At 28.8% G+C, this 19,227-nt stretch overlaps 2 protein-coding genes across 2 annotated transcripts; one reads left to right on the top strand and one right to left on the bottom strand.

Annotated features, from left to right (window-relative positions):
* Positions 9,616-12,121, top strand: LOC109334545 (uncharacterized protein At4g28440-like). The gene is made up of 2 exons (XM_019570373.1): positions 9,616-10,019; positions 11,689-12,121. Exons 1-2 carry the CDS (start codon positions 9,755-9,757, stop codon positions 11,877-11,879), a joined length of 456 nt encoding a protein of 151 aa, XP_019425918.1. The 5' UTR covers positions 9,616-9,754; the 3' UTR covers positions 11,880-12,121.
* Positions 12,641-15,759, bottom strand: LOC109334546. The gene is made up of 3 exons (XM_019570375.1): positions 15,656-15,759; positions 13,354-13,512; positions 12,641-13,095 (listed from the first exon to the last, which is right to left on the bottom strand). The coding sequence occupies exons 1-3, from the start codon at positions 15,683-15,685 to the stop codon at positions 12,844-12,846; spliced, it is 441 nt and encodes a 146-aa protein (XP_019425920.1). The 5' UTR covers positions 15,686-15,759; the 3' UTR covers positions 12,641-12,843.

The raw sequence follows: 19,227 nt of genomic DNA, 5'->3' as shown, positions 1-19,227 counted from the left end.
ATTAATTTAAAACTGAAAAGTAATCATAGTTTAGTAATTTTGTCTAATTTTTTCAAGTATTTCAACAGTTAATGTAAATTCACTCTCTTAATTAAACTTCATTAGTGGGATTTGGGGTCATTTGTTTGCACGAATTAGGTATTGATTTGTCGGGATATAGGCCGTTTTTTTTCATGTTGCCTCCACGATGGAAAAATTAAATTACCAAAACACCATTCATGATGACATAATAATAAATTAATGGAAGTTTTTTAAAGTAATTTGAAAACGTAAATAGAGAAGACTGAAACCTACGTGGAAAAGTTGTCGGCGGAAATGGAAAAGAAGCATGATTATATTAAAGAATGAATTATTATATGAGTGATGAGTATTGATTGATTTAATTGGAAGATAGATGTGGGGCTATTGATTATGGGCATAGAGCAAATGCAAATTGATTATGCGGCGGCACTTTAGATTAGGAAGGTGTCCACGCGTGACTCTTCTCAAACTGGCAAAGCATCTCAACTAACTTAATCAATGAGTAAAGATTTATGTTTTCTACCAACAACAAAAAAATGATATTAATCATTAATAAATAAGTAAATTACACGGATAATTAATGAAAATATATAAATTACCTCTTACTTTTTTATACGTACACAAAACTTTCTAATTTTTATATGTTTGTTACACTGATCAACGTTATACAAGAAATAAGTGTAATCTTTTAAATAAAAATATAATAAATGTAATTAAGTTAACAAGACATGGTATATTGTGGAAACAAGTCCACATAATATACGAGTCAATATGTTTTTATTATTTCTGGTTCGTTACGATATAATATAAGAGCGATTTAAGCACTATCTCTTTAGAATTGTTGATACATTTTGTAACAAAAAATAACAAATATACATTGATTTGTATTTTATTTAGATTTGTCTCTATGATATATCATATTTTGTTTAACTTAATTGCATTTATCACATTTTTTGTTAAAATATTACACTTATTTCTCACACATGAATAGTCAACGTAATGAAAATATATAAAGTAGAGGATTTGTGCAGGTGTAGAAAAGTGAATGGTGTTTGTATAATTTTACTAAAACTCAGAAAATATCAATATAATTTACCATTAATAAATAGAATATTATATTTTGATATATATCACTTTTCTCTTACTAATCCCTTAAACTTTAAATGTTCAAATTTTCGACTATTTATTTTGTTTAAATTTCCATTATCATATCATTAATATTTATTTTTAACTTTTTATGTATTAATATTATTCTACTATTTAATTTTAACAAAGACTAAGATATAAATAACAAAGGAGTACCATTTTTGAGATGGTGTCAAATTACATATGAAATATTACTTGACTTATAATAAGTGAGACTTTTTGTAAATATGTTAGGCTCACTTTTAAAAACTCATTTAACTAATCAGTAATCAGTATGGTTTTATATCTAAGAAGCAAAACATAGCATCCCAACTTATTTAATTATAATATATAATAATATTCACATTTTACCAATTTAATATATATAATATAATTATATATGACATTTTAATATAAAAATGTATATTAAGATATAATTTAATTATTATGTTAGAAGTGTCTAGTTAAAATTAGGTCTCTTAAGCTATTAAAAGCAGATATATTAGCTTATTAGAGACTTTATAATATAACAAGCCTTTCCACATGCTTTATAAGTTTAATCTATTTAAGGTGGAATATGACTTATTTCCACTCTTAGTCACGAATATGAGTGAGAATTTGTCAATAAAGTTTGTCCCTTATCTAAGCTTAAATGTCGACTTCTTTTTTAACCCTAATTGGGCCCTAGTCTAAAAAGCTAACCGACCCTAAATGTCGACCATACTAACTCTTCGAACCCGAACACAATTATGGATTTGATTAAATATAATGTATTTCTCATTTTAGACAAAGTCTTCTCAATATTACTTATTAGTATGAATCTGTAATTTTTGCATATGAAATAATATATATGCACATATTTTTATGAGTTACATATGTATATTAATGAAAAGAATAGAATCAATGTTATATGAAAATGTTATGCACATATAATATCATTTGCAAAATATTGTCCTAAATAATTAGGAGAAACATTTGAAAAACATGGTTAAAAGCATGAAATTATATTGATAGATATATTGCTACAACTAAATATATTATATACTTTGAGTAAAAAAATGTATCATTACACTAAATACAATTAGACATACACATATAAAGAGAAGACAAAAGTCACAAGTAAGCATATTTCAGATTGAGTAGGTTAAGATTTATCACTTACTCGGCCATAAATATTGATTGTGTCTGATATTTGACTGCAAAATTAGATCCAATCAAACTCCATTATATATGACTCTGTTAGGAAGTAAGCTCATCATCGCCTTCCTTAGTCTTGGTTTAAGTATCTTTTAGACTACTTCTCTCATTGTCAATTGATTTTAAGATGAAATCTTAAAATGATATCACAACCAAAGTTCAACTTCTATTTATTGCCATAGGCTAAAAGATGTCCATTAATCATTAGTCATATTTAACAATTCATCTGAATCAACATGTTTTTGTAGAGACAACATATAAAGTGATAAGTTTAACATCACCTTCATTATTTTTCTAAACATAATTTAAATACATGTTAAACTATATCATGATCAACATTTAGTTTTGAATGGGGTTGTCCTATAAGGTCCACGCAAGAATGAACCTAAGTTGCAGGCTCCACAGAACAAATAAAAAAATATATGTCATAATTGTGTGGCACTAAACTACCAATATTGAATCTCTCTTAGTTGAGTCATTATTCTTATCCGTACCATTTAACTTGGCTCTCAGCCGCAGCAGTGCATGGTCCCACACGTGTGAAACAAAGAATAGTGATGGTAAGCATTTACAAGACACGACCGAATAAGAGAGTGTTATGACAGGTCCCACAACTTTGAACATTGACCAACACGTGTCCCTTTTCCCACTCATTGATTTGGACTATGAACCAAGCCTTCGCATTCACATGTGTTGATTTGTTTGTCGCCTTAAATTATAACCACGAGAAACCAGAAGGAAAAAAAAAGCCAAGCATAACGTTGCTTTTTACATTAACAAATAAAATAATGATATATCATAAGAAGAGAAATATATGTATATAAAAATAGTATATAAATTTTATATACCGTTATTATTTTATTCATTATTTATATTTAACTATTACTGTGTTCATCAAAAAAGTAATTAAGACGATGATAATAATGATTGTGTGTGAAGTGTATAGAAATTAAGCTCTTATAATAAAATGATGTAAGGAAATGTATATATATTATTTGAAAAAATCACATCATTATCAAATGCTGGCTGCTAACTTGGTTCTTTGGAGTCAAACGCATAAGTTGCATGCTGCCTCTAGTTCTTTTTAAATTCCTTTGCTTAAACACGTTGTCCATATTAAACTGTTTCGGTGTTTCTGGTCCCAAACGTGTTGAACAATGAACTTGGTTTTCCATGTGCTTATTTTGTTTTGGACTTCAAGGTTTTCTAGAGTCTTAGACAAAAAAATATCACATACTTTTCATGTTTTCCTTCAATACATTATAGTCCAAAATCCAAAAGCTTAACCCACCTCGCGTTGAAAACAAAATAGAAATGTACATCTTTTCAACACTGTCTTTATATTCTTCTTACCTGTATTAAATGAGTATTTTTTTTTTAATATTTTAAATTTTAAAGGCGCTGGATATATTTACGTTTTCACAAGAAAATATTGTTTTTTTATACATATTTGACATTGAGTATATTTACTTTCTAATTTAACACTTTTTAGATATAATATAAGAATGTTTGTGGAAAAGATGCTGTGAGATGGTATAATGAAACTCATATCACATAAAAGAAGATTTATTTTGATTCACAAAATATATAATATTTCGTGCAATGTAAATTAATCTTTATTGTTACACTTGGATAATCTCCCAACTAAAAAACAATCAATCTTTAGCTGTAAATTAATGAGACTTTTGGTGAACCACACACAATAGGTAAAAGCTAGAATGCTTTGACTTTTGTTTAAATTCCAAGACAGCATGGGAGAGAAAACAAAACTGACTTATTAGATGGGTTCCACGAGAACAAATGCCACCACTATGCAATAATTGTTGTTAAGAGAAAAAAAGACGTATATAACACATTATATTAAGATATATATATTTTGTTTTTTTGCTGGACTAAATTTCTATTAGAATTATATTTTAATATGTTGTGAAAATATTATTAGTTATATCTATATACATATATTTTCACATAAGTTTTTCTTTTGATTTCCTCATGCTTGATATCTTAATTGACAAGCAAAACGCGGAACCAAATGAGTACAAAAAACGCCACAGACCACGAAAAGATCAAGGCAAACATAGAGAGCCAAGTAAAATATCACTAATAATAATGCTAAAAATTAAAGGAGTTTTAGGTAGGAAAGTCAAATTGTTTTGTGTTGAGAAACAACATGCACCTAACTATAGTTCATTGCAAATAAGTTACGATCTACCAAAGGTTAGCTTGCAAGAAAAAAGAGAGTCTAATATCTAATTGACAGACAAACTAAAACTATACCTAAACTAGGTACACATTTTCTTAGAGCTTTTTATAGGATGCTTTTAAGAAATTAATTTTAGTCATAGGATTATTTCCAAATTTCTAGTTGATTTTATTATCAGAATACCATAAGAATCAGCGTATAGTGGAAAAGGAAAATGAATGAATCTAATTGATGAAGGGTATTTCTATAAATATATATATAATTGGTGATACATTTAAAAAAACTAATGTCACTACCCAGAAATATTTACAAATGTCACTATGTCAGAATTGATATTTAACAACGCCCATTTAACAACGTTTATATGTTGAACGATGTTAAATGTAAGTCGGAAGATAATTAACAGCGCTTATTGAAACAAACGACGTTAAAAATGTTATTTTTAACAGTGCTTATCGAAGAAAGTGCTATTAAAGGTCATACTCCATATATTTAATAACACTTCTTCTGTGAGCGCGGTTAAAGATTATACATTCATTCATATATTTAACCGCACTTATTCAGAGTGAGCGATGTTAACGCTTGTTTTAGTGAGCGATAATCTTTTCAAATTTAAAAACAAAACCAAATCTCACACACAATAATACACATATCACTCAGTTTATTATTTCTCTTACTTTTCTTCTTCTCCATGTATTACTTTTTTTTTCTTCTTATGTTTTTAGTTTCTCTCTTCAAGCAAGTTATTGGTTATTGGTTTTTCTCTTCAAGCACAAAGTAAATCGTTATCTTATTTTAGCTCAGTTATTTCTGTCTGATTCAGTCTTAATGCTTGCATTTACACCATAAATAACAAGTCTTTGATGCATTTGAATCGTTATTTTTTTAAATAATTAGTTTACTTATGATCAATTTGGTGGAAAAATTTCACTAATTGTGTGAACTTTATCTGCTTTTGAAGTTTTGCAACTATGGTGTTCTAGGTTTTTGGCTATGATTCATTGATTTAGAACACACAGTTTGAGTGTAATGATAAATATTCTTTCTCAATTGCTGCTAATTTTGTATTTTTTATTATAACTTTTGCAATTTGTTTAGAGATATCATTTTTATTTGTATTTGCAGCTTGCATTGATCATTGAGAAAAACATGAACACTTTGTACTGACTTGCAAATTGGAGGAGAAAGAATGAACAATTTGCATAAGATCTCATTACTCATATGTTATTTTATAATATTGGAACCTGTTAATGTTGAATGTAGCTGAAATCGTTGGTGATTTAACAAATCTATTGTAAATGTGGTGAAGTTGGACAAGTTTGTCATGTATTTGATAGAATGTCACAGAGATATATTGTATTATTTAGAAAGTAGACTTTTAGCCACGTTTGCTTCAGTGAGGGCTGTTAAATGTCTACTTTTTACAACACTTTAAAAAATGTTGTTAAATATAACCTTATGTGTTAGTGCGTTCACATAAAAAATGTCCCAAAAAGTAATATTAAATGACAATTTTTAGCACTATTGTTTTGCTATTATGTGTATTTAACAATATAACAAATGATATAATAGCAATGAGAAAAGAAGATGAAGCAGGACATGTAATATAAGGAAGGGTGAATTTCTATGTAACAAATTTCCTTGATTCATATGATTGACTAGCTTATTATAGTTATAGTGCAACTTTTGGAAAATTATTGAATTGATGTAGTTTTTATAGAATTCGTGTTGTCATACACAAATTTATTGTTTATTAATTTATCTACGCATTACTTATGCCTCCCATACACCAGTCATTTTTCTATTTTTATTTTTCTATTTTTTTTTCATGCATGGACTTGTGTCTTTCTTGTATGAGTCCCATTTTTTTATGATAAGATGAACTTGTGCCTCTCATATATGAATATTGTATGTATCATTGACAATTTGGGTAAATCCTATGACCCCTCGTTTATTGGGCGAGCATGACAATGAAAATGTGTCCTAAAATGCACATCTAATATGTCCTATTCGTGTGTGGGCATTTCCAATGGGCAAAATGGACGCAAATATTATTATATAAAATATTCTATATCAAATATGTAAAAGTATATATATTTTGTTAAATGTGAGAAAATTTGTTCCATTTGTCATATATGCATTTGCATATCAAATGTAAGAAAGTATTATCATTTTCTTATTACGTATATTCATTTGTATTTTGATATTACGTATGTAATATTCCTTTTGTATTTTGTATATAAATTATGTACTATGTATATTTTGTATGTATTGTTCCATTTGAATAATTGTTTCATATAATAAATACTTTTGTATATTTGCATGTAGAATATATATTGTTTATTTTGTATGAAATGTATATAGATTTGTAAAAGAAATTTGTTTTGTTTAGGGCAGCTCGTAAGCCCGCCCTACCTATGTTTAGGGTGGGCAGGACATGATATTTCATGCCCTATTTAAAAACGGGCATATCCATACCCGCCGTAATTTAGACGGGCATTACGTAGGCATGAACAGGGCAGTCTGGACAACCTCAATTGTCAATACTACCTATATGCCCTAATCTCGTGGATAAAAATGGATGGCAAAAGTCCATCTAATGATTAAAAAATGGGGCTTGTGCATGAGACGCACGAGTCCATGCTAAGAATTGTTTTTTAAAATAATGACTTGTGCATGAGATGCACGAGTTTCTTATTAAACTCGTGCATGAACGACTTCTATAAAAGTTATACCACTTCAATAATTTTTTCAAAAGTTGCACTCAAAAAACAATAATAAGCTTCTCAAACTACATCAGCTATGTAATTTTTCTTCCGGCTACTTAAGGTACTTTGGAAGTATGGTACTATTTTTGATGCGATTATTCCACAACGAAGGAATGAGCTTTGAAATTGGTTATGATTTGTTAGATTCAAGAATGTGAGGAGAGGAACCCTAACCAGCTAGATCGATGGATAACATACGAATAGTTTCAGTAAAAATATAGGATGCATGATAGGCTCCTTATTTTTGTGCAAAGGTAAGGCTTCAAAAAATGATTTTAGTTCTTAATTGGCAACTTTTGCATTATAGGCCACCATTTTTGTCCGAATCTTATGCCAATAAAATTTTAGGTGATGAGATCTTGTCCATTTACTCTGAATTGATTGAGAGGAAATGTAATTTGTATTGGTCGTAGCTTTTGATGGGCTTTATACCCATTTGCCATAACTATGTTTGGGCCTCGTTTATTTTTATGGTTTATTTATCCTATAAATATACAATCTTTATAAACCATTCAATACCTTTTGATGATTAATATTTTGAGAGAATATTAGTTTCAGGAATTTAGATCTTCTATACCATTCTTTGATATTCAACTCAGTACCATTAATAAGTATTTGACAACTATGTATTCAGTAAAATTAAGTTAATTTTTAAATTCCACATTATTATGATTCAACCACTACAATAATATCATTTTGGGTATAATCAACTAAACAAAATTACGTAGTAAGGTAGAAGATGAGTTTCTTACAAACAACATAGTAATTTGTATTGAAAAAAATAGTTAAAATTTTTATCTTTGATCCATCATGTATATTTATTTATATTTTTGTTATTTAATTCCTCTTAAGATTTTGTTAAAGATCCTCTACTCAATGTAAAGTAAGACAATGACTTATAAGGCTTAAAATGGTTCCACATCTTCAGTTAAGGGATAGAAATATCCATTTTTTCAATTTGATATAAACCAATCATCATTTATGCACGATAACCATTTTGATTCAAAATAACATTAAAATGAAATTCTAAACAAACGCCAATGCTGAAGCATTATGTGAGTTTATATTATAAGTTGTAACAAAATTTACAGATGAATTTAACCTTTGATGAAGGAATGTGTTGAAGTAACAACCGGAAAGAAGGCAAGTGTTATTCACTCATCTTTAACCTCTTAGGTTTCTTCCTCTAACTCAGTGTGGACGCCAACACCAACTAACAGAAATTCAAATGTCCTAATAAGGAAACATGCTCATCTCAATGATAATAAAATCAAGATCACATATAAACTTAATGAGAAATATGCTAGAAAGAAAATGAACAAAGAGAAAAAGATTAGAGAAAAAGATGAGAAATAGAAGAGAAAGATATCTCTCAACCCCTATTCCGTTATCTCTTATTTCTTGAATGTGATTCATCTCCAATATTATATCGTTCATTATTGGAATGTAAAGTAAAAAAAATGATATTTTTAAGTTTTTATAATTTTTGAATTAAAAAATAAATAAAAATTTGAATCCTTACAAATATTATGTTGTCACGTGTCAATACCTCTAACTAGTACTTGAAACAAGAATAGAAGAAATAATGAATATTTAAATTTTTATTAAAATATTATATTTTTATTGGTCCAAGATATAATTTGAGGTACAGTTTGAGATAACATTTTTATTCGGGAAGTAGACCCTCAACTCTCACCTTTATTTTCTCTCCACAAGCCAGAGAAATAAAACATATGTGTCTCACTATACTATTTTCTCTTTCTTCCCATACCCTCATCTAAGGCAAAGAGAAGAAAAACATCATTTCTCTCTATTCCTTCTCTTTCTCTACTCTTTCTATTATACCAAACTCAGCCTTAGATTGGATGTATCATTTGTTTGCAGGAGTCTCTATATGAATTTGATTCAATGATAAAGATATTATTAAATATGAATGATATATAATAGAGATAAATGTATAAAATTCATATATTGTTACTACGTATTTTTCTCTTAACTTAAGTATTTTTTTTTCTGTTTAAAGCCTTCTGAATTACTTTTAAATATATAAATGTGATTTGGACTTTATATGTTTGACAATTTTATAAAATTACATTTGAAATATAGCCTTGTGTCTGATTAAAGCTTTTATATTAAATTTTGTTAAAATTTTTGGTTTTGGAATTAAGAACTATAAACAAAATCAATTTTACAAAATACTCATAATCATATTTTGCATACACCAACATATGTTATGTGACTTTTGACAATTAGATGGCAAATAACATGTCAAATCATTTTCCAACAGAAAAATGATGAAGTGGAAGTACAATAGATGTTTTTCCAACGAATGAACTGAAAAAAGTCAAACACCAATACATCAAGGTAACTAGTTAGGGCTTGTTCCATAAACAAAAAAAGCAAATCGAAAATTTGATAATCCTAATCAATCAATTCATCAATGGCGTCGAATCAGAAAGAAAACAGTAACAATGGTACCAAATCCGCAAAGAGAAAACCAGTTTTCACCGAAGTGGATCAACTCAAACCTGGAACCAATGGTCACAACTTGGTTGTTAAGGTTTTATCATCCGACACCGTTTTGCATAAACCACAACCTCCTCGACCCTCTTCTTCTTTCAATAACCTTCGCCCCACTCTCGTCGCTGAGTGCCTCATCGGTGATGACACAGGAACTATCATCTTCACCGCTCGTAATGAACAAGGTCAACTTCACCTACCCCATTTTTAAATTTTCACCCTTTTGCAATTATTTTAATTTCCCTTTTCTCAAAATTAAATATTTCAACATGGGTACTCTTTTATTTTGTCGATAGGATCTGCGTTGTACTGGGTTTTTGTGAGATTGGTATAGTTTTATTTTCAATTGTCCATTTGGGAAATGGAATTTTGAAAATGGGCTGTGAAGGTGTTTTACTTCATTTGAAGGATGCATTTGTGTCTGTGATCGGTGATTCTTATGCATTTGTGAATGTGTTTTATTTCATTTGAAGGATGCATTTGTGTCTGTGATCGGTGATTCTTGTGCATTTGTGAAAGTGTTTTATTTCATTTGAAGGATGCATTTGTCGCTGACTCAAAAAAAAAAGTGTTAGATCATATGTTATCTTAAATGGTTAATTGTATTTGATTGGAATCTATTTCACCTTTACCAAGATGTGTTGCTTTTTGATATTTTTATTCACGAGTTTTGATAAAGTTATACAATATACACTGTATTGTGAATTTTGCAAGTCTTCTCAAGATGTTCTGCCTAAGGATGTCAACTATGAATATGTTAATTAATTTGGGTGAACTGTTTTTTGGTCAACAAAAGAGTGTGATCATGGTAATCGGAGAGTGGTGACATTATTCTTCCATTTCATGTGTTTTGCGATGATAAGTGTTTCTTTGAAGGTGACACAAATGAGTTGGATATCATATTTCAAATCTAAACCAAAATGAACCTTTTTTATCTTTAGTTCATGCTTGTTTTACTAAGTTATATAATGGTGCTGGTGTTGGATATTTTGTGGCATCTATTATTATGTGACTAGTTAACATGTGCCATCCCTTCCATCAGCTTTTTACTAAGATTAATTTTTGTTTCTTTGAAATATGCAGACCTTGATTTATTTAAAACCATATAGAGTATACGAACAGGTACACAGCTGACGAACACATTTATCTGAATCCATGTTCCGGAAGATCTTTACATTCTGGAAAAGTAGTTATTGGTGTTTACAATAAGAATAACTTTTTTTTCGTGTCGAGTGTCAATTATTAGTCCTCGGCAAGAAACTAAGAGTTAGAAAATGGTGATTGAAAAATTTAGAGTTCTCAGGGAACAATGAGAGGAAGGAAAATGGGAGTAGGATTTTGCATGCAGACTGTGTTTGGTTCAGATTTGTAAATAGTTTGTTTGTGAGGTACTGAGATAACCTTAATGTACAAAAATTCAGCTTTTTTTGTGTGTTTTTTCACTTAAAAATAGCTGTAAACAACTTATTTTGTTGCCCAACACCTTCCTCCTTTGCAGATTACCATTTTGGCGCAGTAACAACTGTGTTTCCTCCAAACATTTTGAACAAACAACCGTCCAATTTTTTTGTAAAATTCCTTATTTCCATCCTTTTTTATCAGTCATATTCGTTCTTTTTCTCACAACCAAATCCTTATGCGTAACGGGGTATGACAAGCATTTGTGCATTGTGGAGTGCCTCCCCATCAGGGTTGGATGGAGTTGAGTTTCGGTTGATTTAATGAAAGTTACTGTATTAATGCTTTGTTGATTAGTAATATGGCTAATCATATATGTAAGGGTAATAAATATAAGGCTCCAATTTATGTTCTATTAATGTGATGGTAAGGCACCCTTTTTTTATTTCTGTGCAGTTGATTTGATGAAGGCTGAAAATACTGTAATTCTTCGTAACGCAAAGATTGACATGTTTAAGGGATCAATGAGGATGGCTGTTGACAAATGGGGGCGGATTGAGGTCACCGAACCCGCAGATTTTGTAGTTAAACAGGATAACAACCTATCTCTGGTTGAATATGAACTGGTTAATGTGTCTGAAGAATAATTCCGTAGAAGATTTCGAAGATGGCTTTATGATTTGTTTACAGCGCAATGGACCCCGAAGGTAATGGATGGGTTGGTATAGGTTCTGACTATAATTTGCTGGTATTTTCCTTTCACATGCTTGGCATCAACCATGCTTTATCAAGGGATCAGGATTTGCTATTATCTATGTCAGCAACTGTATTGAATGAACTTAAGAAAAGTATATATTGTTAATATAAAGTATCCACATGTTTCTCTGCATTTTTCTGTGCTATAAGTCGCAAATTATGGTGTTATTATTATCATGCTTAGGGGTTGTGGTTAAGTTATTTCAGCAGCCTATATTTATGTTATTGGCTAAGTTGGGAAAAAATGTACTCTTTCCAGAATTGGGTTCATATAAAATAAAATAAAATAAAAAAGTAATACATAAACGTACTAAATTTGTTACTACTATCCAGTTATACTCAAAAGTAATACCTTTAACATTGAGTCATCTTTAATTAATAAATCTACATTTTAACATTTTTTATAAAATATCATCAATCTCATAGGAGTTTATAATTTTGTTTACCAAAACCCCCTTTATCATACTGTATCACTTTTTGATTACTTTTACAGGTTTGGTTGTTCACTTGCTCTGATTTTCAAGTACCAGAAGTGGGTATGTATACTTTCCCAACTAACCCAAATTTAATTGGTATGATCATAAATAGCAAAAGTAGACTTAGGAAAATGCACTAAAGTCAAAAGGTCAAATAGAAAATACAATATAACAAATAACAAATTACAAGCAACCCTCTTTTATTATATTACCATAGTATATATAGTATGAAATAAAACCCAAGTCACAACAAACTTAGAAGATTTAAAATGGGGTCAGGTAAGAAAAACTGGCTAATTTTGACTAGGACAAATAACATAATTGAGGATTTATTCTCTCATATGGTAGATGATGATATTTGATGTGTCACATTTATATGCTAGTTCCTTGAATTCTTCTTACTTTTCCTTATTTTTACAATGGTATCAAGTAGTATGGGTATGCAAATGCATTGAGATATATCCATTCCTTGTTCTTTAGAGTCATCAGAACATGAACCTTTTGTTAATTTCTTGTCCCTTTCTTCAATCCTTAATGAGTTTGGTAAGTACAAGCGTCTTCTATCACCTGCTCTAAATCCAATTAACTGTGCAAGTGATACACTCTTGTCTTGAAAGAAAGATGCTGTAGACTGGTTGTTGCAACATAACAAGTAGAAGAATAAACTAATATGCTGAAGTGAAATTTACAAGCTTCTAACTTTTCTTGATTCATAATAAAGAGTAATTATTCTCATGGTCGTATAACCAAGGGTATCCCTCACTCGATAAGTAAGGAATAATATCTTTCGGGGTACGTAACTGTCCCTCCTAATAAATGTTGCTCCCATAAATCAAATATTTGACCAATGGTGAGAAAGGAAGAACAGAACAATGAAAATTCAGATTACCTCAGTATCAAGGTTAGAGGATGAGAATGAGGAGAAACTGGTGGATGGAATGTGCAATGAGTATGGTTGTACTGAAGCAGCAGGGATAGAATCCACAACTCTCAATCTCATATTTAAGAAGCTAAGCCCAAGTGGCCACCCAATAGGCATTTCATCATTCTGAGAAGAAATCACAGTAAACATAGCATAATAAGGTAGTGTTTGCCTTGTGGACAAAATGTAATATTATTCTTGATTACATTTAGCCGACTTATCTAATGGGATAAAGACTTGGCTGTTGTCGTTCTTATTGGTTTCATTATTTAGTAGAACCAAAATGTTTAATCATATTTTATATAAAAAATACATCATTACATCAAATATAGAATAGAACTTGTTGTGTCTTGTTTTATCATGTTTACCAAATGTACCTAATTGGAACCAAAATGTTACATAATAATTTCAACAAACATATATGTATTTAGACAAATAATAGCGCCTTAATTACAAGAAGTTTATAAGGACAAGGTGGAATATAAAATTAAAGATTAATTCTCCTCTCTGAACAACATTTTAATTCACATAATGGATATTATATGCACATAGCATTATACAGAATGATTTCAATTTAAGAATATGGGCCACGTTAATCTTATTAAAGAGGCTGGGAATTGAAAAGTATAACACAAAAGATGCAAAATTTCAAACAGAGAACCAGTGGTTTTCTTCTAATTATGATAGCAGAATATTAATGTTAATTGGTGTAAGTAAAGATAACAAGAAAACTATGAAGCTATTATTATATTTTCTATGAATCTAGCTTATATCACAATGCAACTCTTTCCCTTTATGGATGTGACTATGTGAGGAAAAAAGAACATATGGAGATATAGTGGAATTTTTTTTCTATACTAACTTACCATTTTCTATTTACAAAACAGTGCCTAAACTGGTTAAAAATACATTAATTTTAAAATGCATTATTAAGTAGTTTTTATGGGCTCATTTCTCCAAATATTTTTAGAAGATATTTCTCGCTCTTGATGTATATCACTAGATCTTAAGTATATATGTAAATTAAGTGAAGATGAGATTTATGATTGTACAAATAATTGTACCAATGAGACAGACACTTCAGTGAAACTGTGCTCCTACACCATCTAAATTTGACATGTTATACTCAAATTGAAACAATTTGATACCCTTCTCCTGGCTAGTACTTTTAGCTACCAAATTATCAAATAATAATCATTCTCATAGGGGACCACCATCTTTTAACCAGTTTTCTGTATAACATTCAAATATACCACATGTTAATATATAGCTAGGATCCAACAACTAAGCAGGATCAAAATGATGTAAGATTTTACTATATCTTTAAATAGACCAAAATGTTAATAATTTAATTTTTGGGAACGAAAATTACTAGGAGGGGCAATCACAGACTAAAAATGAATTAGTTTCTTATCCATAAAGTATATGATATTTTTTGTTGTATAACTAATACGGATTATCTTAGTTTCTTTTAACTAATCACGTTCTTACAATCAAGTGTGCACAACAAACTCTGATGGGTTTTTAATGAAATGTTAATTCATGTGACCACTGATTTAATAAACACTAACATTATGATCCTAATTAAAGACATTAAATAACAGGAAAATAGAATATATTTTTTCTATACACATTGATAGACATGGCTTTCTTTTCTTTATATCAAGTTCAGCCCCTTTGAAAAACACATAATAACATGCTAGATTACTTTCATAAAACCATTTCCATAGCATGTACTATCTAAGATTCTCAGCAAACAACTTACTTTATAGCTGGAATTCAATTCACATTCCATTAACTAACATGCAAGTGCACCATATCAAAGAGGGTAGTAAAAAAACATCAAATCAGTGCTTTCTACAAACAGATTCTTCTCTAACATAATACCTAGAAGTCATAACATAATCACTCACAGTGAACAAATCCAGAGGCATAGCTAAGTTTCAGTTTCTATTCCACTTTAAACACTTCACATACATATTGACTTTTATGGATCAATAACATTAAACAGATCCCCACCAAAATAATAATCATAATGATGATGATAAAAATGATAATAATACAAAAACATTGTTCATCTTTCATGACAAAACAGTGAAACTTATGATAAAACAGGTAAAAAGGGACAAGAAAAGGTGAATGGTAAAAGAAAAATGGAGAAAAAAAGAAGGCATAATAATGTGACAGTGTTATTTGTTGTTATTTTGAAAAGACTAAGAGGCAAAGAATAAAACTTATTATAAAAGTAAAAGAAAGAATTATTATTTACCTGTGAAAGAGTGGTGTCTGTGGCCTCCATGGAGAAGTGTATGGCAAAATGATGATTAGAGAGAAAACAGAGAGAAAAGTAAGAATAGTTTTATGGTGAATTTATTTACGTGTCTCCTAACTAGTATTTCTTCCTTAAACATCACACATTTAATAGTCTGGTCCCACTTCAACTGCTGAACGTTTACCCCAAGAATATATACTTCCATAACTGAAATCAATGCAATTAATTAAAGAGATAAAAAAATGTATCAAAATAGTGTATAAGTTTTATACTTTATTACTCTATCATTAATCATTTATGTTTATTTATTATTATTCAAAAAAGTAATATAAATGGATAGAAGATAATACATTGACCATGTACATATGACACGACATGAATATTATATTTTTAATTAAAAAAGAATGGTACAAAATAATAAATTAAAGACATACTAATAATAAATGAGTTGAATATACATCAACTAGGATTTTTTATATGATTACTTTCATTCATATATTAACACTATTCTTAAATAAAACTAAAAATAATACGAATATCCAAACTAAGATTTTTTACATGCATAGTTTACTATCCATTAACCATCATTATAAATCTTAAATTAAATAAAAAACAAATAAAAAGATATATACAAATAGTTTTATACTGTTAATGTATTCTAACATTCATATTTAATTATTATTAATATTTAAATACAAATGAATGATGAATAATATAGTAAATGTGTATAAATCTTTACACACAATACAATAATATTATACTCTTACAAATAATATAAATGAAACATAAATAATGAAATGATTGCTTAACAAAATTAGTGGATGACATTTTAACAGCTATGTACAAGTGTTCAGTGAAAATAAGAAAAGGATTGTAATAGTGATTGATAAAAATATTTGGTAAAATAGTAAGAATTGATAAATAAGTGATAACTAGATGTAATATTTTCTGGGGCATTTAGCTTTTGAGTTTGGTGGAGAAGTACATATCAAAACGGTTGGGAAGATATATTATGTAAGTGTTGTTTGGCTTAATTAGCATAAGTGATGGATTTGTTACCATTGTTTGGTGAAGAAGCACCTAGATACATGTCAACAACTTTGAATTAATAAGTTTTACTTGATTGTTACCATCAATAAGTGATTATTGCAAATATGTTTGTATTTTATTTAATGATAATCAAGTTGTACAATAAATTGAAAATATTTCTTTTCCTAAGTTGATGTTGTCATACCTTAATTTGCAAATTGATTGTACAAATAAACATTATTGAAGGGCTAATATAATAAAGGAAAAATGTTTACTACTTTCTGACATTGTTAAAGGCTTCCTTAAATTTAATATCGGGTTGTTTTTGTCAAAGGGCATCCTAAGATTTTTTTATGGTTTGAGTCATCACAATTAAAAAATATTTGTTCGAGTTCCTCCATCATAGTTAGATCTTATCTAATAAAAAATTCAAAGTTAACAATGTTATCACCATGAACATGCTTCCAACCATGTCACGTTAATATTTTTTTTCAAAATTGTTTTAGTTATATATAAGTTATTAAAAGAGTGCAATATATGTATTATTAGTATAAAAATTTATATACCTTAGTATATTATGCATTCACCATTCATTTATATTATTTGTTAGAGTCAATAATAATTAAATATGAATAATAAATTATGCAATGACAATATAAAAAAAATTCTTATAATATCAATAGATACATGTCTTTCTTGTAAATCATTACAATAATTAAAAACATTATCAAGTGGTTTTGCATATACGAAAATTGTAAATAAAAGAATTAAATAATGGATCATCTAACAGATTTTGGTGATTCCTTTATATATTTTTTATAAAATACTATTTTTCCTTCTTTGCCATTATTAAAGACTTTAACTATCTTTTCCTTTTTTAAACTTGGATAAATTAATAACTCATACATAGTGTGGTCAAATTAAAAATTGATCCTTTCAAAGACTACTAACTAATTAAAAGGTACTAAACTATTAAATAAAGGTCAAATTATAATCCTATTGCATTTTTAAAGCATGTAACTAAATTAACTACTTTTATTATTTAATTAATTGAAAGTAACCTGTAATATTGATCAGATGATTGGAATAGGCTATGAGTAATTTTGATGTAAACTGTTATAGTGTGAATGAATTATACATTTTAAAATCAAAACATACATAACTACGGGTTAAAATTATACATCACGTCCTAAAGAATGTTACCATTTTTTCTCCCAAGTCACATGTACTATTCAAATCACATAATTTTCCAAATAACAAAACTGTCTATAAGTTCCCAATGTCATAGGTTTGAGTCATAAGAAGTTTCATTTAGATTTAAAGGTGACATACTCATTAATTTGTAAACTTGGAAGTCACATGTCAATGTTGTGGTATTATAATAAACATTTTTCTCGACAACAAAATACTTTAATTTTTATACCTCCAAAATTAAATTTCATATTTTAATTGTTTTTTGACAAAAGCCTCCACTATATATAGCATCATATGGAAATGTAGTTTTGTTTGTTTGTTGAAGAAAACATTCTGTATGGTTTCAGAGGAAGAGTCAAAAAAGTTGAAAAGCCTTTTGTTTAGCCTCATAATAGGAAAGCATGTGGATAAAAAAAAACTAAAAAGTAAATTATAAAAACCTCTCCTAATTTTTTTCTAAAAAAAGAACTCCATCCCAAATTTATTCAAAAAACACACTCCACCCCATTTACCCAAATAAATAAGGCTAACAAGCTTCCCCAATTTATATATACAGATTTTTCACTTGGAACTTATGAAGCAAGTAGTTATGTTAGTTTTTTAGGTACAATGAAATGAAAGAAATAAAAACTAAATAAATGAAAGATCTATATCCACCATTTTGTGTGCTTCTACAAGAGTAGTCTCCCAAATTTTGACATATAATTAGAACCACTTACACGTATCTCTCAACATATCTATACCTATATAAAAAAATAAAATATCTCCATGCTACGTGTCAAGCTCTCAGCAAAACAATCCCCTCTTAAAAGGCTTCACTTCCTAACATACACCCTACCACACATGATCAAAGCCAATCGATACTCATTTGACATTTCTTATCCTCTGCTTAATTAATGAATTAATGAATAATAATAACACCACTATATATAACTTTCCCGTAAATTATAACTTTTCTGTAAATTGATATAATCAATAATAACCTATCATCATTTTAAAATATGCACAATTACCTATGATGCATGAAACCAACAATTATTTAGGAAACATGTGTTTTTATCCAGTTGAATGCATGATAAATATGTGTTATTAATCATACGGTAAAAAAATATTGTCCTATGTGAATACACGAGTTACTTGCTAGTTTGCCTATATGAAAAAAAGTTACATTAGTTTACTATTATTTGTTATTATTTATCCTTTTATGTATTTTATTCTTATTAATGGCAGAAACAAAGTCCATTTATTCAATGTAATAATGGGCCTTCTTTCAATTTCACATTATGGGCCTTCTTTTTACCTTTATCCATAGTAATGAATGACTCAATTCATGGTTTGATGAAGCT

The sequence above is a fragment of the Lupinus angustifolius genome, chromosome LG19, assembly GCF_001865875.1.
Source record: "Lupinus angustifolius cultivar Tanjil chromosome LG19, LupAngTanjil_v1.0, whole genome shotgun sequence".
NCBI lineage: Eukaryota > Viridiplantae > Streptophyta > Magnoliopsida > Fabales > Fabaceae > Lupinus > Lupinus angustifolius.
The sequence above is the reverse complement of the archived record's forward strand: the minus strand, read 5'-3'. Positions and strand labels throughout refer to the sequence as shown.